The 14896-nt window shown below is 36.2% G+C and overlaps 1 protein-coding gene across 2 annotated transcripts in view; it reads right to left on the bottom strand.

Moving 5' to 3' along the window:
* ARHGAP32 (Rho GTPase activating protein 32) overlaps positions 1-14896 on the bottom strand; it is a 177042-nt gene that overhangs the window by 142074 nt on the left and 20072 nt on the right. The window contains exons 2-4 of one of the 2 annotated variants that reach the window (XM_040631035.1): positions 11684-11775; positions 11016-11057; positions 10554-10638 (exon numbers count right to left, since the gene is read on the bottom strand). In XM_040631035.1, coding sequence (XP_040486969.1) covers positions 10554-10638; positions 11016-11057; positions 11684-11775 — 219 coding nt within the window. The remainder of the gene's footprint in view (positions 1-10553; positions 10639-11015; positions 11058-11683; positions 11776-14896) is intronic. The other variant, XM_040631037.1, reaches the window with a different exon arrangement.

The following is a 14896-nucleotide window of genomic DNA, read 5'->3' as shown; positions in this document are numbered from 1 at the left end:
AACAAAAACACAGAAGTCCAAAATGGCTCCAAGGTTTTGTCCGATCTTAGGAACTGGAAAGACAGGTTTACTATTTACCAACATGGGCAAGACAGCAAGAGGAGCAGGTCTGAGGGGAGACTGTCCTCAGCATGCTAAATTTGAGATGCTGATTAGTCACCCAAGTGAAGATACTGAGTAGTCAGCTACACAACACAAGAATTCAAAGGAGAGATCATGAAAACTTCCTCTCTATGTTATAAGATAATAAAATTACTGGCCCAAATGAACCCTTATATCTAAATTATTTCATAAGCAATTGTGTTTTACAGTCTAAATAAAATTGAAAATCAGAATTGATAACATCAGATTAAGAAAATTTATTTTCATTTTATAACTGAAAGTCTTAAAGTTAAACATAACTTTGTCTGGATTTAAAAACTTTAGTATTCAGTGACATCTTCTAGGACACAACGGCTTACTGCAGTTACATATTTTCAGTATATGAGGAGTAGAAAGAGCGAGAAATACAAACATAAGAAATCCATAAAACTAGGAGAACTTCCTGAGATCAGAGTGAAAAAAAGAAACTACGCAAACTTCAGACTGTCCCACATTTGAGACATATTAAAAAACAAGAACTGAGTCAATAGGCAGTATGAATAACCTACTGGGATATAACAGAGCTGCCACACATAAAGCTGATGACCTATTCCGGACACATTTAACAAAGTTTTCATACTGATTTTCTCCTCAGAACATATTGTCAATCTTATATTAAAAATAAGTAAGAATTCAAGGCACCTGAGTTGCTCAGTCGGTTAGCATCTGACTCTTGATTTTGGCTCAGGTCATGATCTTAGGGTCCTGAGATCAAGCCCCATGTCAGGCTCCAAGCTCAGCACACAGTCTGCTTGTCCCTCTCCCTCTGCTCCTCTCCCCGCTCGTGCTCTTTCTCTCAATCTCTTTCTCTCTCTCTCGAATAAATAAATAAAATATTTAAATAAATAAGTAAGGATTCCAGGAAAATGGTGGAGTAGGAAAGCACCAGGAAACTCCCATCTAGGCAACAGTTGCCTAGATGGCAGATCTTGCAATTATTTTGTAACTCTGGAGTCTACTGGAGGCTTGCAACTTCCAGGGAAACATCAGGATAGTAAATTGCAGCTAATTTCAGTCCATTTCAGCTCTTAGCACAGTAGCAGCTAACCATCCGCAATCCCTCAGCATTCAAGGCAGCCATGCACGCACTGAAGGAGCAGCATCAATCAGCTTGGGGTAGGCAAAAAGACCTTGTCCTACAAATATCAAAGAATCTGTGTTCTGATCCCTAATTGCTGCTTCTGATCTCAGAGGTGCAAATAAACAGGTGGATGGCCACTGTTGTTATCCTCCCCATGTTGTTGCAAGCACCTAATAGCTGAAGCCACTTCCAAGAAATGTAAAAGTCCTATACCCTTTCCTCCTTCATTTTTCTGTTTCCCCTCCAAGGAAGCCAGACATTAGACTAGAACATTCAAGAGGAACTGCATATATGGGAAAAATTAGAAAAATATGACCAGGGAAGGCATAGGCTCAGAGAATATCTGAGAAGACCTCCAGTTTTCACCTCACGCTAATCCTTGGCACTGATTGAGCCTACAACAATAATGAAGAAGAAAGAAGAAAAAAGGAAGAAGGAAGGTGGAGGAGGAAAAGGAGAACAAGAACAAGAAAATTAAAAATAGCAAACACTGGGGAAGGTGGGTAAGAACTCATTTCCAGAATTACCACATTATTACATTAAAATGTCCTGTTTGAATCAACAAACCATCACAAAGCATACAAAGAGACAGTAAAGTATGGCCCATTCAAAGCGTAAAACAAATCAACAGAAACTCTCCCTAAAAAAGAAGTGATGGTGGATCTACTAGAAAAATACTTAAGACAACTGTCTTAAAGGTGCCCAAAAAACTAAAGAAACATATGGAGAATGTCAATAAAATGATGAAATGAACCAAATGGAAATATCAACAAAGAGATATACGATCTAAAAAGGCACTGTGCAGCACCTGGCTGGCTCAGTTGGTGGAGTATTCAACTCTTGATCTTGGGGTCATAAATTCAAGCCCCACATTGGGTGTAAAGATCGCTTTCAAAAAGAATTAAAAAGGATTGTGTGCCTTAAAGTATAATCACTACAGTGAACATTTCGTAAGAGAAAATTAAGGGCAAATACGAACAGACAGAAGAAAGAATCAGCCAACCTGAAGATAGGACAATGGAAATTATTGAGTCTGAAGAACAGCAAGAGTGAAGACAAGTGAACAGGGTCTAAGGTACCTATGTGACACCATCAAAGAGCCTAAGAGACCTAAGGGACTCCATCCCATATACTTATGAAAGTCTCAAAGAAAACTGACAAAGGGATAGAGATAATATATAGAAGATATAATGGTTGAAAACTTCCCAAATTTGATTAAATACATGAATATAAGCTAATGAACTCCAAGTAAGATGAACTCAGAGAGAGTCACACCAACACATATTACAATCAAACTTTCTAAAGCCAAATATAGGCATACCTCATTTTATTGTGCTTCTTGGATATTGTGTTCTTTACAACTTGAAGGTTTGCAGCAACCCTGCATTAAGGAAGTTTATTTGTGCCATTTTTCCAACAGTGTTAGCTCACTTTGTGTCTCTGTGTCACATTTTGTTAATTCATTCAATACTTCAAAATTTTTCATTATTATTATATTTGTTATGGTGATCTGTGATCCATGATTAAGACCTGTTGAAAGCCCAGGTGATGGTGAGCAATTTTTGAAATAAAGTATTTTTTAATTAAGGTATGTGCATTTTTTTAGATGATGCTATCATGCACTTAACAGACTATAGTATAGTGTAAACATAACTTTCATATACACTAGGAAACAAAAAATTAATCTCATTTTATTGCAATAATCATTTTATTGTGGTGGCTTGGGAACAAGCCCAAAACATCTATAAGGCATGCCGGCACAATGAGAGAATCTTATAAGTAGGAAAAGAGAAGCAACTAGTCACATAGTTGACTAGTCACAATGGCCCCTCAATAAGATTATCAGATTTCTTATGAGAAACTCTTGAGGCCAAAAAGCAGTGGGCCAATATATTCAAATTGCTAAAAGAATAAAAGTGTCAACCAAGAATACTACCTCCAGCAAAATTATCCTTCAAAAGTGAGAGACAAACTAAGACATTAAACAAAAGCTAAGGAAGATCACTATCATCATACCTACTCTGCAAAGAATGCTAAAAGGAGTCCTGCAAATTGAAATAAAAGGACCCTTGACAGTAACCTGACCTCAGTAAAGGTAAATATGTGGGCAATTATAAAAACCAGTATTAGTGTAACAACGGTTTGAAACTTCAATTTTTTTCTACATGATTTAAGAGATTAATACTTCTTTTTAAGTATAAAAGCTAGTACTGCAACTTCAGTTTATAACTACGCATTCTGTTTTCAACATAATTTCAGAAGCTAATACATTTAAAAGAAGTATTAGTTTATGTTTTTGGACACACAATACATAAAGATGTACTTGTAAGACATTTATAACTGAAAGGGATGGGGACCAAGCTATAAGGAAGCATAGTTTTTGTATGTCATTACAGTTGAACTAGTATAATTTTAGAGTATTATAACTTTAGGATATTAAATGTAATCCAATGGTAACCACAAAGAAAACAGCTATAGAATATATGCAAAAAGAAATGAGAAAGGAATTTAAACACTTCATTAAAAATAAATCAACTAAAAGCAAACGACAGTAATGCAGATAATGAAAGACAAGAAATCTATAATACATACAGAAAAAAGATAGAAAAATGACAGAAATACATCCTTTCTTTTCAGAAATTACTTTAAATTGAATGGATTACAACCCCCAACCGAAAGACAGAGATGGTAGGGGCACTTTGGTGGCTCAGTTGGTTGAGCATCTGACTCTTGGTTTTGGCTCAGGTCATGATCTCAGGGTCATGACATTCAGCCCTGAGTCAAGCTCCATGCTCAGCGGGGAGTCTGCTGGAGATTCTCTCTCTCTCCCTTTACCCCTCTCCCCACTCATACACTCTCTGTCTCTGTCTCTCTCCCTTCTCACTAAAACAAATAAATAAATCTTAAAAAAAAAAAAAAAGAGAGAGATGGCAGCCAAAGCAATCTTGAGAAAGAATACCATAGCTGGAGGCATCACAATCCCAGATTTTAAGATACACTACACAAAGCTGTGGTAATCAAAACAGTATGGTACTGGCACAAAAACAGCCACAAATAGACAACCCAGAAATAAACCTACACTCTTACAGTCAATTAATCTACGACAGAGGAAGTAATAAATGGTGCTGGGAAAACTGAATAGCCACAAGCAAAGGAATGAATCTGGACCACTTTCTTATACCATACACAAAAATAAACTCAAAATAGATTAAAGACCTAAATGTGAGACCTGAAATTATAAAACTAGAAGAAAATATGGGCATTAATTTCTCCGACACAGGCCTTAGCAACATTTTTCTAGATGTCTCCTCAGGCAAGGGAAACAACAAACTACTGAGATGACACTGAAATAAAAAGCTTTTGCACAGTGAAGGGAACAATTAATAAAACAAAAAGGCAATCTATTGAGTGGGGAAAGATACATGCAAATGATATATATAATAAAGGATTAATACCCAAAATATATAAAGAACTTATACAACTCAACACTTAAAAAACAAATAATCAATTACAAAATAGGCAGAGGACCCAAATAGACATTTTTCCAAAAAAGACATACAGACAGCAAACAGACACATGGAAAGATCCTGAACATCACTAATCACCAGGGAAATGCAAATCAAAACCACAATGATAGGGGCGCCTGGGTGGCACAGCGGTTGAGCGTCTGCCTTCGGCTCAGGGTGTGATCCCGGCGTTCTGGGATCGAGCCCCACATCAGGCTCCTCTGCTAGGAGCCTGCTTCTTCCTCTCCCACTCCCCCTGCTTGTGTTCCCTCTCTCGCTGGCTGTCTCTATCTCTGTCAAATAAATAAATAAAATCTTTAAAAAAAAAAAAAAACCCACAATGATAAATCACCTTACACCTGTCAGAATGGCTAGAATCAAAAACCCAAGATATAGGGACACCAGGTGGCACAGTCAGTTGAGCACTGACTCTTGATTCTAGCTCAGGTCATGATTTCAGGGTTGTGGGATCAAGCCCTGCATCAGGCTCCACACTCAGCGGGCAGTCTGCTTGAGATTCTCTCTCCTCTCTCTGCCCCTCACACTTGGGTGCTTCTCTCTCTCTCAAATAAATAAATCAGGGGTGCTAGGTGGCTCAGTCGGTTAAATGTCTGCCTTCAGTTCAGGTCATGATCCCAAGGTCCTGGGATTGAGTTCAGCATTGAGCTCCCTGTTCAGTGGGGAGTCTGCTTCTCCCTTTGCCCCTCCCCCTGCTTGTGCTTGCTCTCTCGCTCTCGCTCTCTCTCTCTCTTTCACACACACACACTCTCTCGCTCTCAAATAAAAAAATTTTTTAAGAAATAAAAAATAAATAATCTTAAAAAAAAAACAAGAAATAACAATGGCTGACGAGAATATGAAAACAAACAAACAAACCAAAAACACTTGTACATTGTTGGTGGGAATGCAAACTGGTGCAGCCACTGTGAAATACAATACAGAGGCTCTTCAAAAAATTAAAAGTAAAAATACCATATGATCCAGTAATTCTACTACTGGGTATTTACCCAAAGAAAACAAAAATACTAATGAAAAAGATATATGTAACCCTTGGTTTATTGCAGGGTTATTTACAACAGCTAAGATATGGAAGCAACCCAAGTATCCATCAACAGATGAATGGATAATGATGTATTATATATATACACAGATACATATATATACATACATACATACACACAATGGAATATCAAAATCAACAGTAAAAGAATGACATCTTGCCATTTGTAACAACATGGATGGACTTAGAGGGTGGTACTAAGTGAAATAAGTCAGACAGAGAAAGACAAATACTTACATGTATTTATACATATAAGTATAGACTTTCACTTATATGTGGAAAGCAAAGACTTTCACTTCTATGTGGAATCTAAAAAACAGAAAGTAATGAAAAATAAACAGACTCTAAAATACAGAGAACAAACTGATGGTGGCCAGAGGGGAGAAGGTAGGTGGGGGGATAGGTAAAATAGATAAAGGGGATTAAGAGGTACAAACTTTGTTATAAAATAAATAAGTCACGAAAATTAAAAGTACAGCATTGGGAATATAGTCAATATTATAATAACTTTGTTGGGTGACAGATGGTGACTACACTTACTGTGGTGAGTACTGAGTAATGTACAGAATTGTTAAATCAATATGTTGTAATCCTGAAACTAACAACACTGTACGTTAATTATACTTCAGTTAAAAAATGATAGATGACAGAATGAATTTAAAAAACATAATCTACTTATATGCTGTCTAGAAGACTATCTTTAGATCAAAAGATACAAATAGGTTATATAGAGAAGTCCTAAAACTCAATCAAAGAAAACAAACGAATTAAAAAATGGGTAAAGGATTTGAAGACATTTCTCCAAAGAAGATATACAAATGGACAATGAACACATGAAAAAATGTTCAACATCACTAATCATGAGGGAAATGAAAATTTCAATTTACTCATCAGTATGGAAAAATGTTCAGAGATCTCAAATATGTGGTTACGCAGAACTTCGTTTCTTGTAAGTGTTTGATTTTAAGTACCCAATGGTGATATTTTGTGTATCTCTATTGCCCCATCATGCCACGGACTATCCATCCTCTCTTTACTATTGGAAACAGTCATTAGTGTCTTTAAAGCTAATCAGATTGGGGAACCAGGAATCAAGGGGTGGAAATTGGATTGGGACCACTCAATATGACTCATAGTGACTCACTAGCAAAATTTGTGCTTCCTGTCCCCACAACTGTATGATCTACTAACCTAGACGTCTTAGTTCCAAAGGGAGGAATGCTTCCACCAGAAGACAAAATAACAATTCCACTGACCTGGAAGTAACCCTGCCACCCAGCCACTTTGGGCTCCTTATGCCTCTAAATCAACAGGTAAAGATGTGAGTTTTGGCATTATTTGGGATGACTGATCCTGCCTACTCAGGGGAAATTGGACGCCACTCCAATGTAAAGAAGAATACATCTGGAATACTGGAGCTCCCTTAGGGCATCCCTTAGTATCACTGCCCTCCCACTGAACACAATGGGAAAGTAAGTATCTTTGTTTTCTTCTCTCTTATCACCTTGTGTAATATAAGATTTATATCATGGTACTTAAGTATTTTTAACTTTACATCATAGTATTTAAGTTATAGGATATCAAGAAGAGTAAATTACCCAAGGACTTTTATTCTCTTCTGGGAAAATGCTTAGAATGTTTTTGGTTGTGAAAAATAGTTGATCATGATGTCAGGCAGAAGCATGACCTTTTTATTTATTAGAGACTTAGTATGGTTTAAGGAATGCCAAGTTGGCAGAGTGAACTATGATTATTAATTTTATACATTAACTTCTAGTCAAACATTATTCCAAATAATTCTGCAAAGGTATTTTTTAGATGAGATTAGCATTTAAGTCAGCAGACTAAGTAAAGCAGATTGTCCTCCATGATGTGGGTGGGTCTCATCCAATCAGCTGTAAGTCTTTAACAGAAAAAAAAAACTAACCTCCCTTGAAGAGTGCTCTCTACCAGCAGACTGCCCTTGGACTTAAAATCCAACATCAACCCTTCCCTCGTTTTTCAGCCTGATTCTGGAGATTCTGAACTTAACCATGTCTCCAATCACATGAACCAATTCCTTAAAACAAATCTCTCTCTCTCTCCCTCTCCCCCCACCACCACACACACACACACACACACACACACACACACAAAATTGGTTCTGCAGCACCAGAGAACTCTAATACAGTCATATTTTTAAATAATAATAAAATAGACTCCTTTCTCTCTTTCTTTTAAAGGTTTTATTTATTTCTTTATTTGACAGACAGAGCACAAGCAGGGGGAGTGGGAGAGTGGGAAGCAGGCACTGAGCAGGGAGCCCGAAGCAGGGCTTGATCCCAGGACCCTGGGATCATGACCTGAACTGAAGGCAGATGCTTAACTGACTGAGCCACCCAGATGCCCCTAGCCTCCTTTCACAAAAGACTGGTGGGTACCACAGAAAATACTGAAATAGTGGACCACCATTGATCCATACAATTAGAGGGGCAATGTATCACACAGGAGAAGGCCATTAGCACTCAGCTCCAGTGCTAGGGTTAATATCCATTCTGACTGGCTGTCATACTAGGGGTTTTTAATATCACTCTTTTTCACACTATAAATATGAATTCCAAGTAACCTCAGTGTTCAAGTCAAAACTATGAAACTTACAGAAAAAAAATAAGACAATTTCATAACTTCAGAGCAGGGGAGCACATCTTAAATATGACAGAAAAACTACAAGCTAGGGGCACCAGGGTGGCTCAGTTGGTGAAGCATCTGCCTTTGGCTCAGGTCATAATCCCAGGGTCCTGGGATCAAGCCCCACATCAGGCTCCTTGCTCAGTGGGAAGCCTGCTTCTCCCCCACCTCCTCTCCCCTGTCTGCTTCTCTCCCTGCTTGTGCTTGCTCTCTCCCTCTTTCTCTGTGTCAAATAAATAAACAAAATCTTTAAAAAAAAAAACCAAAACTACAAGCTAGGTTTTTGCATACATACAACTACACAAAATACATAAAGAACAAAATAAATGAAGCCTATACAAGGACAACAGCATAAAGAGAGTGAAAGAACATGCCACAATGTGGGAGAAAGTGTTTTCAGCTCATATACAAAAACAATAAAGGACTAGATGCCACATGAAAGAACATCTAAAATATGTAAAGCATTCCCATGAATGAATAAGAAAAATACAAGCAAATCTGTAAAACAAAATGAGCAAAAGACCTGATCTAGAGTTTTAAGAAACAGAAATCTAAAATTCCTAATAAACATATGAAAAGATGTTCAACTGCATTACAAATCAGGAGACTGCACATTAAAATACAATGAGAGATTTACGTCCCCATCAGATGGATAAAAATTAACAAGTATCAAACAACCAAGAGTTGGCAAGGATGCAGAACCGCAGCTCTCATTTACTGTTTAGGGAAGTATAAATTTGTAAATCACTTTAAAAACTAGTTTGGCTTTACTAAGTAAAGCTGGACATGTGGATCTGCTATAATCCTGAAATTCTATTCCTAGGTATATACCATGAGAAACTCCTGCGTATATGCACCTGGCTATGTGTACAATAATGTTCACAAAGGGAAAAAACTAACAACCCAAATTTCAAACAAACAAACAAACAAGAATGGATATACACAAACAATGAATCATGGAACACTACATCAAAAGCTAATGAAGTACTGTATGGTGACTAACATATCATAATAAAAAATAATAATTAAAAAATGGAAACAGAAAAAAAGAATGGATAAATTACTTGTGTCATATGCATGCTATAGATTAATATACAGTAACAAACCGAACCAACAGTAACTACAGACATCTACAGGGATCAGCTTCACAATGTTAAATGCAAGAAGAAAGAATACACTCAATAATGAAGCCTACCCAGGTCTGATATTTCAACCTCCCTCCAGTGCCCCTGATCCTTCTTATCACATGCTACCTTTTTACCATAACTCTTCTCTTCTTGGCCATCCGCTGTGCTCTCTAAGAAGGCAGCTTCGGTTTTGGTTGTGGTTGTTGCTCACAAACACAGTCAAAACACCTACAACAGTGCCTCGGATATAGTACTTGCTCAGTAAGCATTTGCTGAATGGACTATAATAATTCCAATCATTTAAGTTCAAGAACAGGCAAACTAAACACCATTCTAATTAGGGATATGGATACTAAAACTATAAAGAATTATAATGAATATTATAAAAGTCACGGTATAAGTAATCTTCAGGGTAGAGAAGGCAAATACAACACAGGAAGGACACCCAGGAAATTTCTATCTCTTAGCTTGGGCTTTAAAATGTACACTATAGTATATGTATATGCTTTATATATATATAGATGCATATATATATATTTATACATACACTACACCTCACAATAAGAAAAAATATTGAAAACAAACCTCCATTGGTACATCTCCCCACACCATGCCACTTCACTCCTACTCTGATTTAACTATCACTACTCTGACCCAACATAAGAGTCAGGTAACAACTAGAATGCTTCATGCTAGAAAACAATGGCAAACTTTGTCTAGGAATCTAAGAGAAATGCTGAGATTTATATTGATCCTATTATATTATTTCTACTTGAAATAGGAGTCATCAGGCATCAAGTATTAGTCAACAGAAGAATATAAAAGTTTTCACATCCACCAATAAGACATCAACAGAAAAAACTACTTCTAAGTGTTATCTCTCAGATACATAGATTAAAAAAAGAGATACAGAAAAGAATAGAGATATAGATATATCTTAATTCGGTATGTAGGAAATATTTCAAATATACCTGGATGCTGCCAAACTCAACGTTCTCATAATGGAAATGTGCACATTCAGCCATCTTCGGAAAGTGACCTTTAGTGAAGGGTAACCTGAAGTACATGAAATAACTAAGTGAGATGCAAGATACTGGAGTAGTCAAAATTACTCAGCCTAAGGAAAAAGTAAAATGGGCTGGACAGCTCATGCAAGCAAAACTATTTAATAAGCACATGCGCATGGCCACACATAGATCCACACAAACCTTTCCAGAAATACAGTGAATCAAATGAAAATTACATTTAGTGCACAGGTCAAAACCAAAAAAAAAAAAAAAAAAATTTAAAAAGCAACACTACACTCTCCTATCCTTGACCCAAGGCAAGGCCCATAGAAAATCTACGTTTTCAGTAAATGTTATGAAAACTGTGAAGAGCCAACTTCTAATCAGAAGCAGCATTCCCAACAAAATATAAAACCAGATTTTTACCTGTGAATGTTGTCGCAGCCCATCAGTCCTGGATTAGTGGGTCTGGATGCAGAACGAATATTTTTATCTTTGTCTTTTCTCTATTCACAATGAAAACATATAGCTGTCTAACCCTCTACCAGGTGAAAAGATGGTTTTTCTGTTTTTGTTTTTTAATACCAGCTTAATGGGATGGTGGGGGGGTGGGTATTAAGGCTTCAGTGGGAAATATGGAATAGTTTTTCTGTTGAAACTGAAACAGGATACCTTCAGATATTTTATATAAGAGTCAACTACTAGCATCCAATTCAGGCTTTCTCAAAGGCAGAGCCGAGATATAGCAATCTCATATCTCAAACAACAAAGTTTATTTTTCTAAATGAATGAAAGCATGTATTAAGGGCACCAAGAAAGACACACTTGGATTGTTCCCGTTGAACAAATGCAATCTAATAGCCAATGACAAAGTTGTTGCAAGAACAAAATTAAAGTATATTTTTAGACAAGTAGATAATCTTCAGATCTATTCCACTAATTGTTAAGTCATAATTTAGGCTTACAGTATAATTTAATGTATGGACAGTAAGAGCACATTTAGTAAGAAATCTAAAGAAAAGTTTTAAGAGACCTAAAAAACTGACTCCCATTTATAAAAATTCATTTAAAACCCACTGTAAAATTATACTCACTTTTTCACATGTTTAACCTTCATACTGGCTGTACTGCCACATGTCTTAAGACTAAGATCTCCAGGAATCTCTGGAACATCTGCTCCTCTTGCCTTAAAAAAAATTAAAACAAAAGATTTAGGACTATTCCTTTAGTATAAATAGGTTTTTAAAAAGCAGACTATAATTTTAATGGTTCTGCTGACTGTCCCAACAGCAATACATACCAATAATCTCTCCTTAAAACTGTAACTTACTTGAGTCTTGATTACTAAGAATAAGGAAAAAATATTCACCTAATTCACATACTTTAAGAAAAAATTTTCTGTGAAATATGGATTATTATACTCTTATAATCAAGTTTCAAAATCAGCTGTCATATTATCTGTCTCAACACAAACTAAAATCTCCCCCAGGGTACTGGAAAAAAATAATCTTGGTAACAGTGATTTTAAAAAAGTTAAAATGGCAATATGAACATAATTAGATCACAACATGCATTTCTCACACCACTATAGGTGATATTATTATAATATATGTTATACTTTCAGCTTACTCTTCTGTCAGCCACAGTTTTCAGACATGATTTTTTAATTCTAGTGACACATTTCAGCTGTATGATTTTAAAAACAAACTGGAGGATCAAAGGGTCTTCATATTCTGGGCAAAATATACAGCAAACCCAAATATCTATCATAAAAAAACAAATTTACATTATATTATCTATGATTTGTAACAGAAAAACTGAGTTATTATAGCCAATGCCACAGGACGCAATAGGAAAGAATAATATGGGATGAGTAGTTAAAACGACTTAAGAGGAGATTTGCAAAGAAAATGTATATATAACAGAATACTATTCAGCCTTAAAAAAGAATGAAATCCAGCCATTGGCAACAACATGGATGGACCTTGAGGGCATTACGTTAAGTGAAGTAAGTCAGAAAGAGAAAGACAAATACCAAATGATCTCACTTATATGTAAAACCTAAAAAACAAAACAAACCCAAAAAAACAAAAAAAAAAACCAAAAATAAAAACCAAACTCATAGGTACAGAGAACTGATTGGCTGTTTGGGGTGCAGGTGGAAGAGGTAACTCTAACTCTACACTCTAAAAATGTGGTGAAACTGATCATGTAAATGACATCTCAGGTTGATAAGCCTAGATGAATATTGTGCAATTTAAAGATTAAGAGTGAACAATATATTTTTAAGGACAAAAGGAAAATATTTTCCTCTAGTCATTCATTCAACTGAAAAGACTTTATCACACAATATTTTGCAACAACCTAGATTATCTTATTTTGCTAAAACAATATTCTCTCATCTTTTATGAAGTTTGTGCACCAAAATTTACCTGACATAAAGAGGTTTGCTGTGCTTAAATTCTTATCAAAATTTCTAAGAAGGTGGGTTTTCATTTATTACATAAATTATTCATAAATTGACTTAAAAAGGGTAACTGGATATAGACAGAGCAGAAGAAAAGATCAGTGAACTTTAAGAAGTAGCAAGAAGGGGCGCCTGGATGGCGCAGTCGTTAAGCGTCTGCCTTCGGCTCAGGGCGTGATCCCCGCGTCGTGGGATCGAGCCCCACATCAGGCTCCTCAGCTATGAGCCTGCTTCTTCCTCTCCCACTCCCCCTGCTCGTGTTCCCTCTCTCGCTGCCTGTCTCTCTCTGTCAAATAAATAAATAAAATCTTTAAAAAAAAAAAAAAAAAAAGTAGCAAGAAAAAAATGCACAAAAAATTGTTTGGTTTTTAGTTTTTGTGTGTGGAAGAAAAAGACCGTAAGAAAAGTCTCAGTGACATACGCAACAATATAAAGCCATTTAACATATATGTAACTGGGGAAAAAAAAAAAAAAACCATACATGTAACTGAAGGCGAAAAAAGGAGAGGAAAATGCCCTCTCTGGAGAAGGAGAGCAGGAATAGAAAAATATTTAAAAAATAGATTAAAAGAAAACTTCATAAATCTGAAGTCTAATAAACACTCAGGAACTTACACAGGGCCTACCATAATCAGCTGAAAAGGACTGATAAAAAGAAAATCTTAACAGCTGCCAAAGGGGGAAAAAAGAATATACATTATATTTGCAGGAATAAATAGAATAAAAGGAGAACATGTGGACTAAGCACTTTCAATTGCTTTTTTAAATAAGTGTCAACACAGAATTCTATATCCAGCAAAATTTATTTCAAAAAAAGAATGTGAAGTTTCCAGTCTCTTCCACTATTTACAACAAAAACTCTAAAGATAACAAAATGAAATAAAATATAAATATGCAACTACTTGAGAGCTCTAAAAAATTTAATGAGAGCAGGTAGATTTGGAAGCACAGTCAAAACTTGAAGAGTGATTAATACAGTGGCAGTGTGCTTCTGGTTTTTCCCCACTCCTGCTACCTTCTGGATTGACCCAAGGAAGGGCTGAATCAGGATTTAAGTAACAGGTAGGGTCAGCAAAACTCTTTGGGAAGTCCAACTTTCTGGCCAAAGGACTTGAAAACTGACCCTTGAATGTGGGGAAAAAAGCCAAGAGATTTTTTCCCCCTCTTTGATCTCTTCCAACCTGGCCCAAGAACAGACCTGACACCATTTCAGCTGTAGCATGAACACACAAGATTCTGACCGAAAACCCATTCTTCTGAATAGAGAAACAATTTAAAAAGGAACCTGTTATATGACGATTGTAGAGGTAATCCTTATTTTTTTATTTTTTCTTTCACTACTTAGACCTAACAATAGCCCAGTCAGGAAAAAATATGTGCAATACCAGAGGCTAAAACTCTTGGAGAACACCACCCTTCCAGTAGAGAAACCAGGAAAAGCATCCTTCGAGAGCAGTGTGTGCAAAATCCCTAACAAAGCTAAGAGTATAGCAAAGGCTGTAAAACTGAACTGATGTTAAAACCACCACCTAAAAGTCCAGAGAGAAAGTTCAATATGAACCCAACCAGGCTTGATGCCTGATAAGACCAAAAAAAAAAAAAAAAAAAAAGTCAACATTCTCTAGAGGATGTTAGTTGAGTCAGTCTCACAACACAATATTCAAAATGTCCATGATGCAATCCAAAATTACTAGATACACCAAAACCAGTAAAATATGAGCAACTCACAAAGGAAAAGACAATCAAGGAATGCCAAATGTGAAATCAAACAGATGCTGGACTTATCAAAGACCCTGAAACAGATATATAGAATAAACACACTGCATTAGATATTGAAACC

Source organism: Ursus maritimus, unplaced genomic scaffold, assembly GCF_017311325.1.
Source record: "Ursus maritimus isolate PB19 unplaced genomic scaffold, ASM1731132v1 scaffold_16, whole genome shotgun sequence".
In the NCBI taxonomy this organism is placed as follows: Eukaryota; Metazoa; Chordata; class Mammalia; order Carnivora; family Ursidae; genus Ursus; species Ursus maritimus.
The sequence above is the reverse complement of the archived record's forward strand: the minus strand, read 5'-3'. Positions and strand labels throughout refer to the sequence as shown.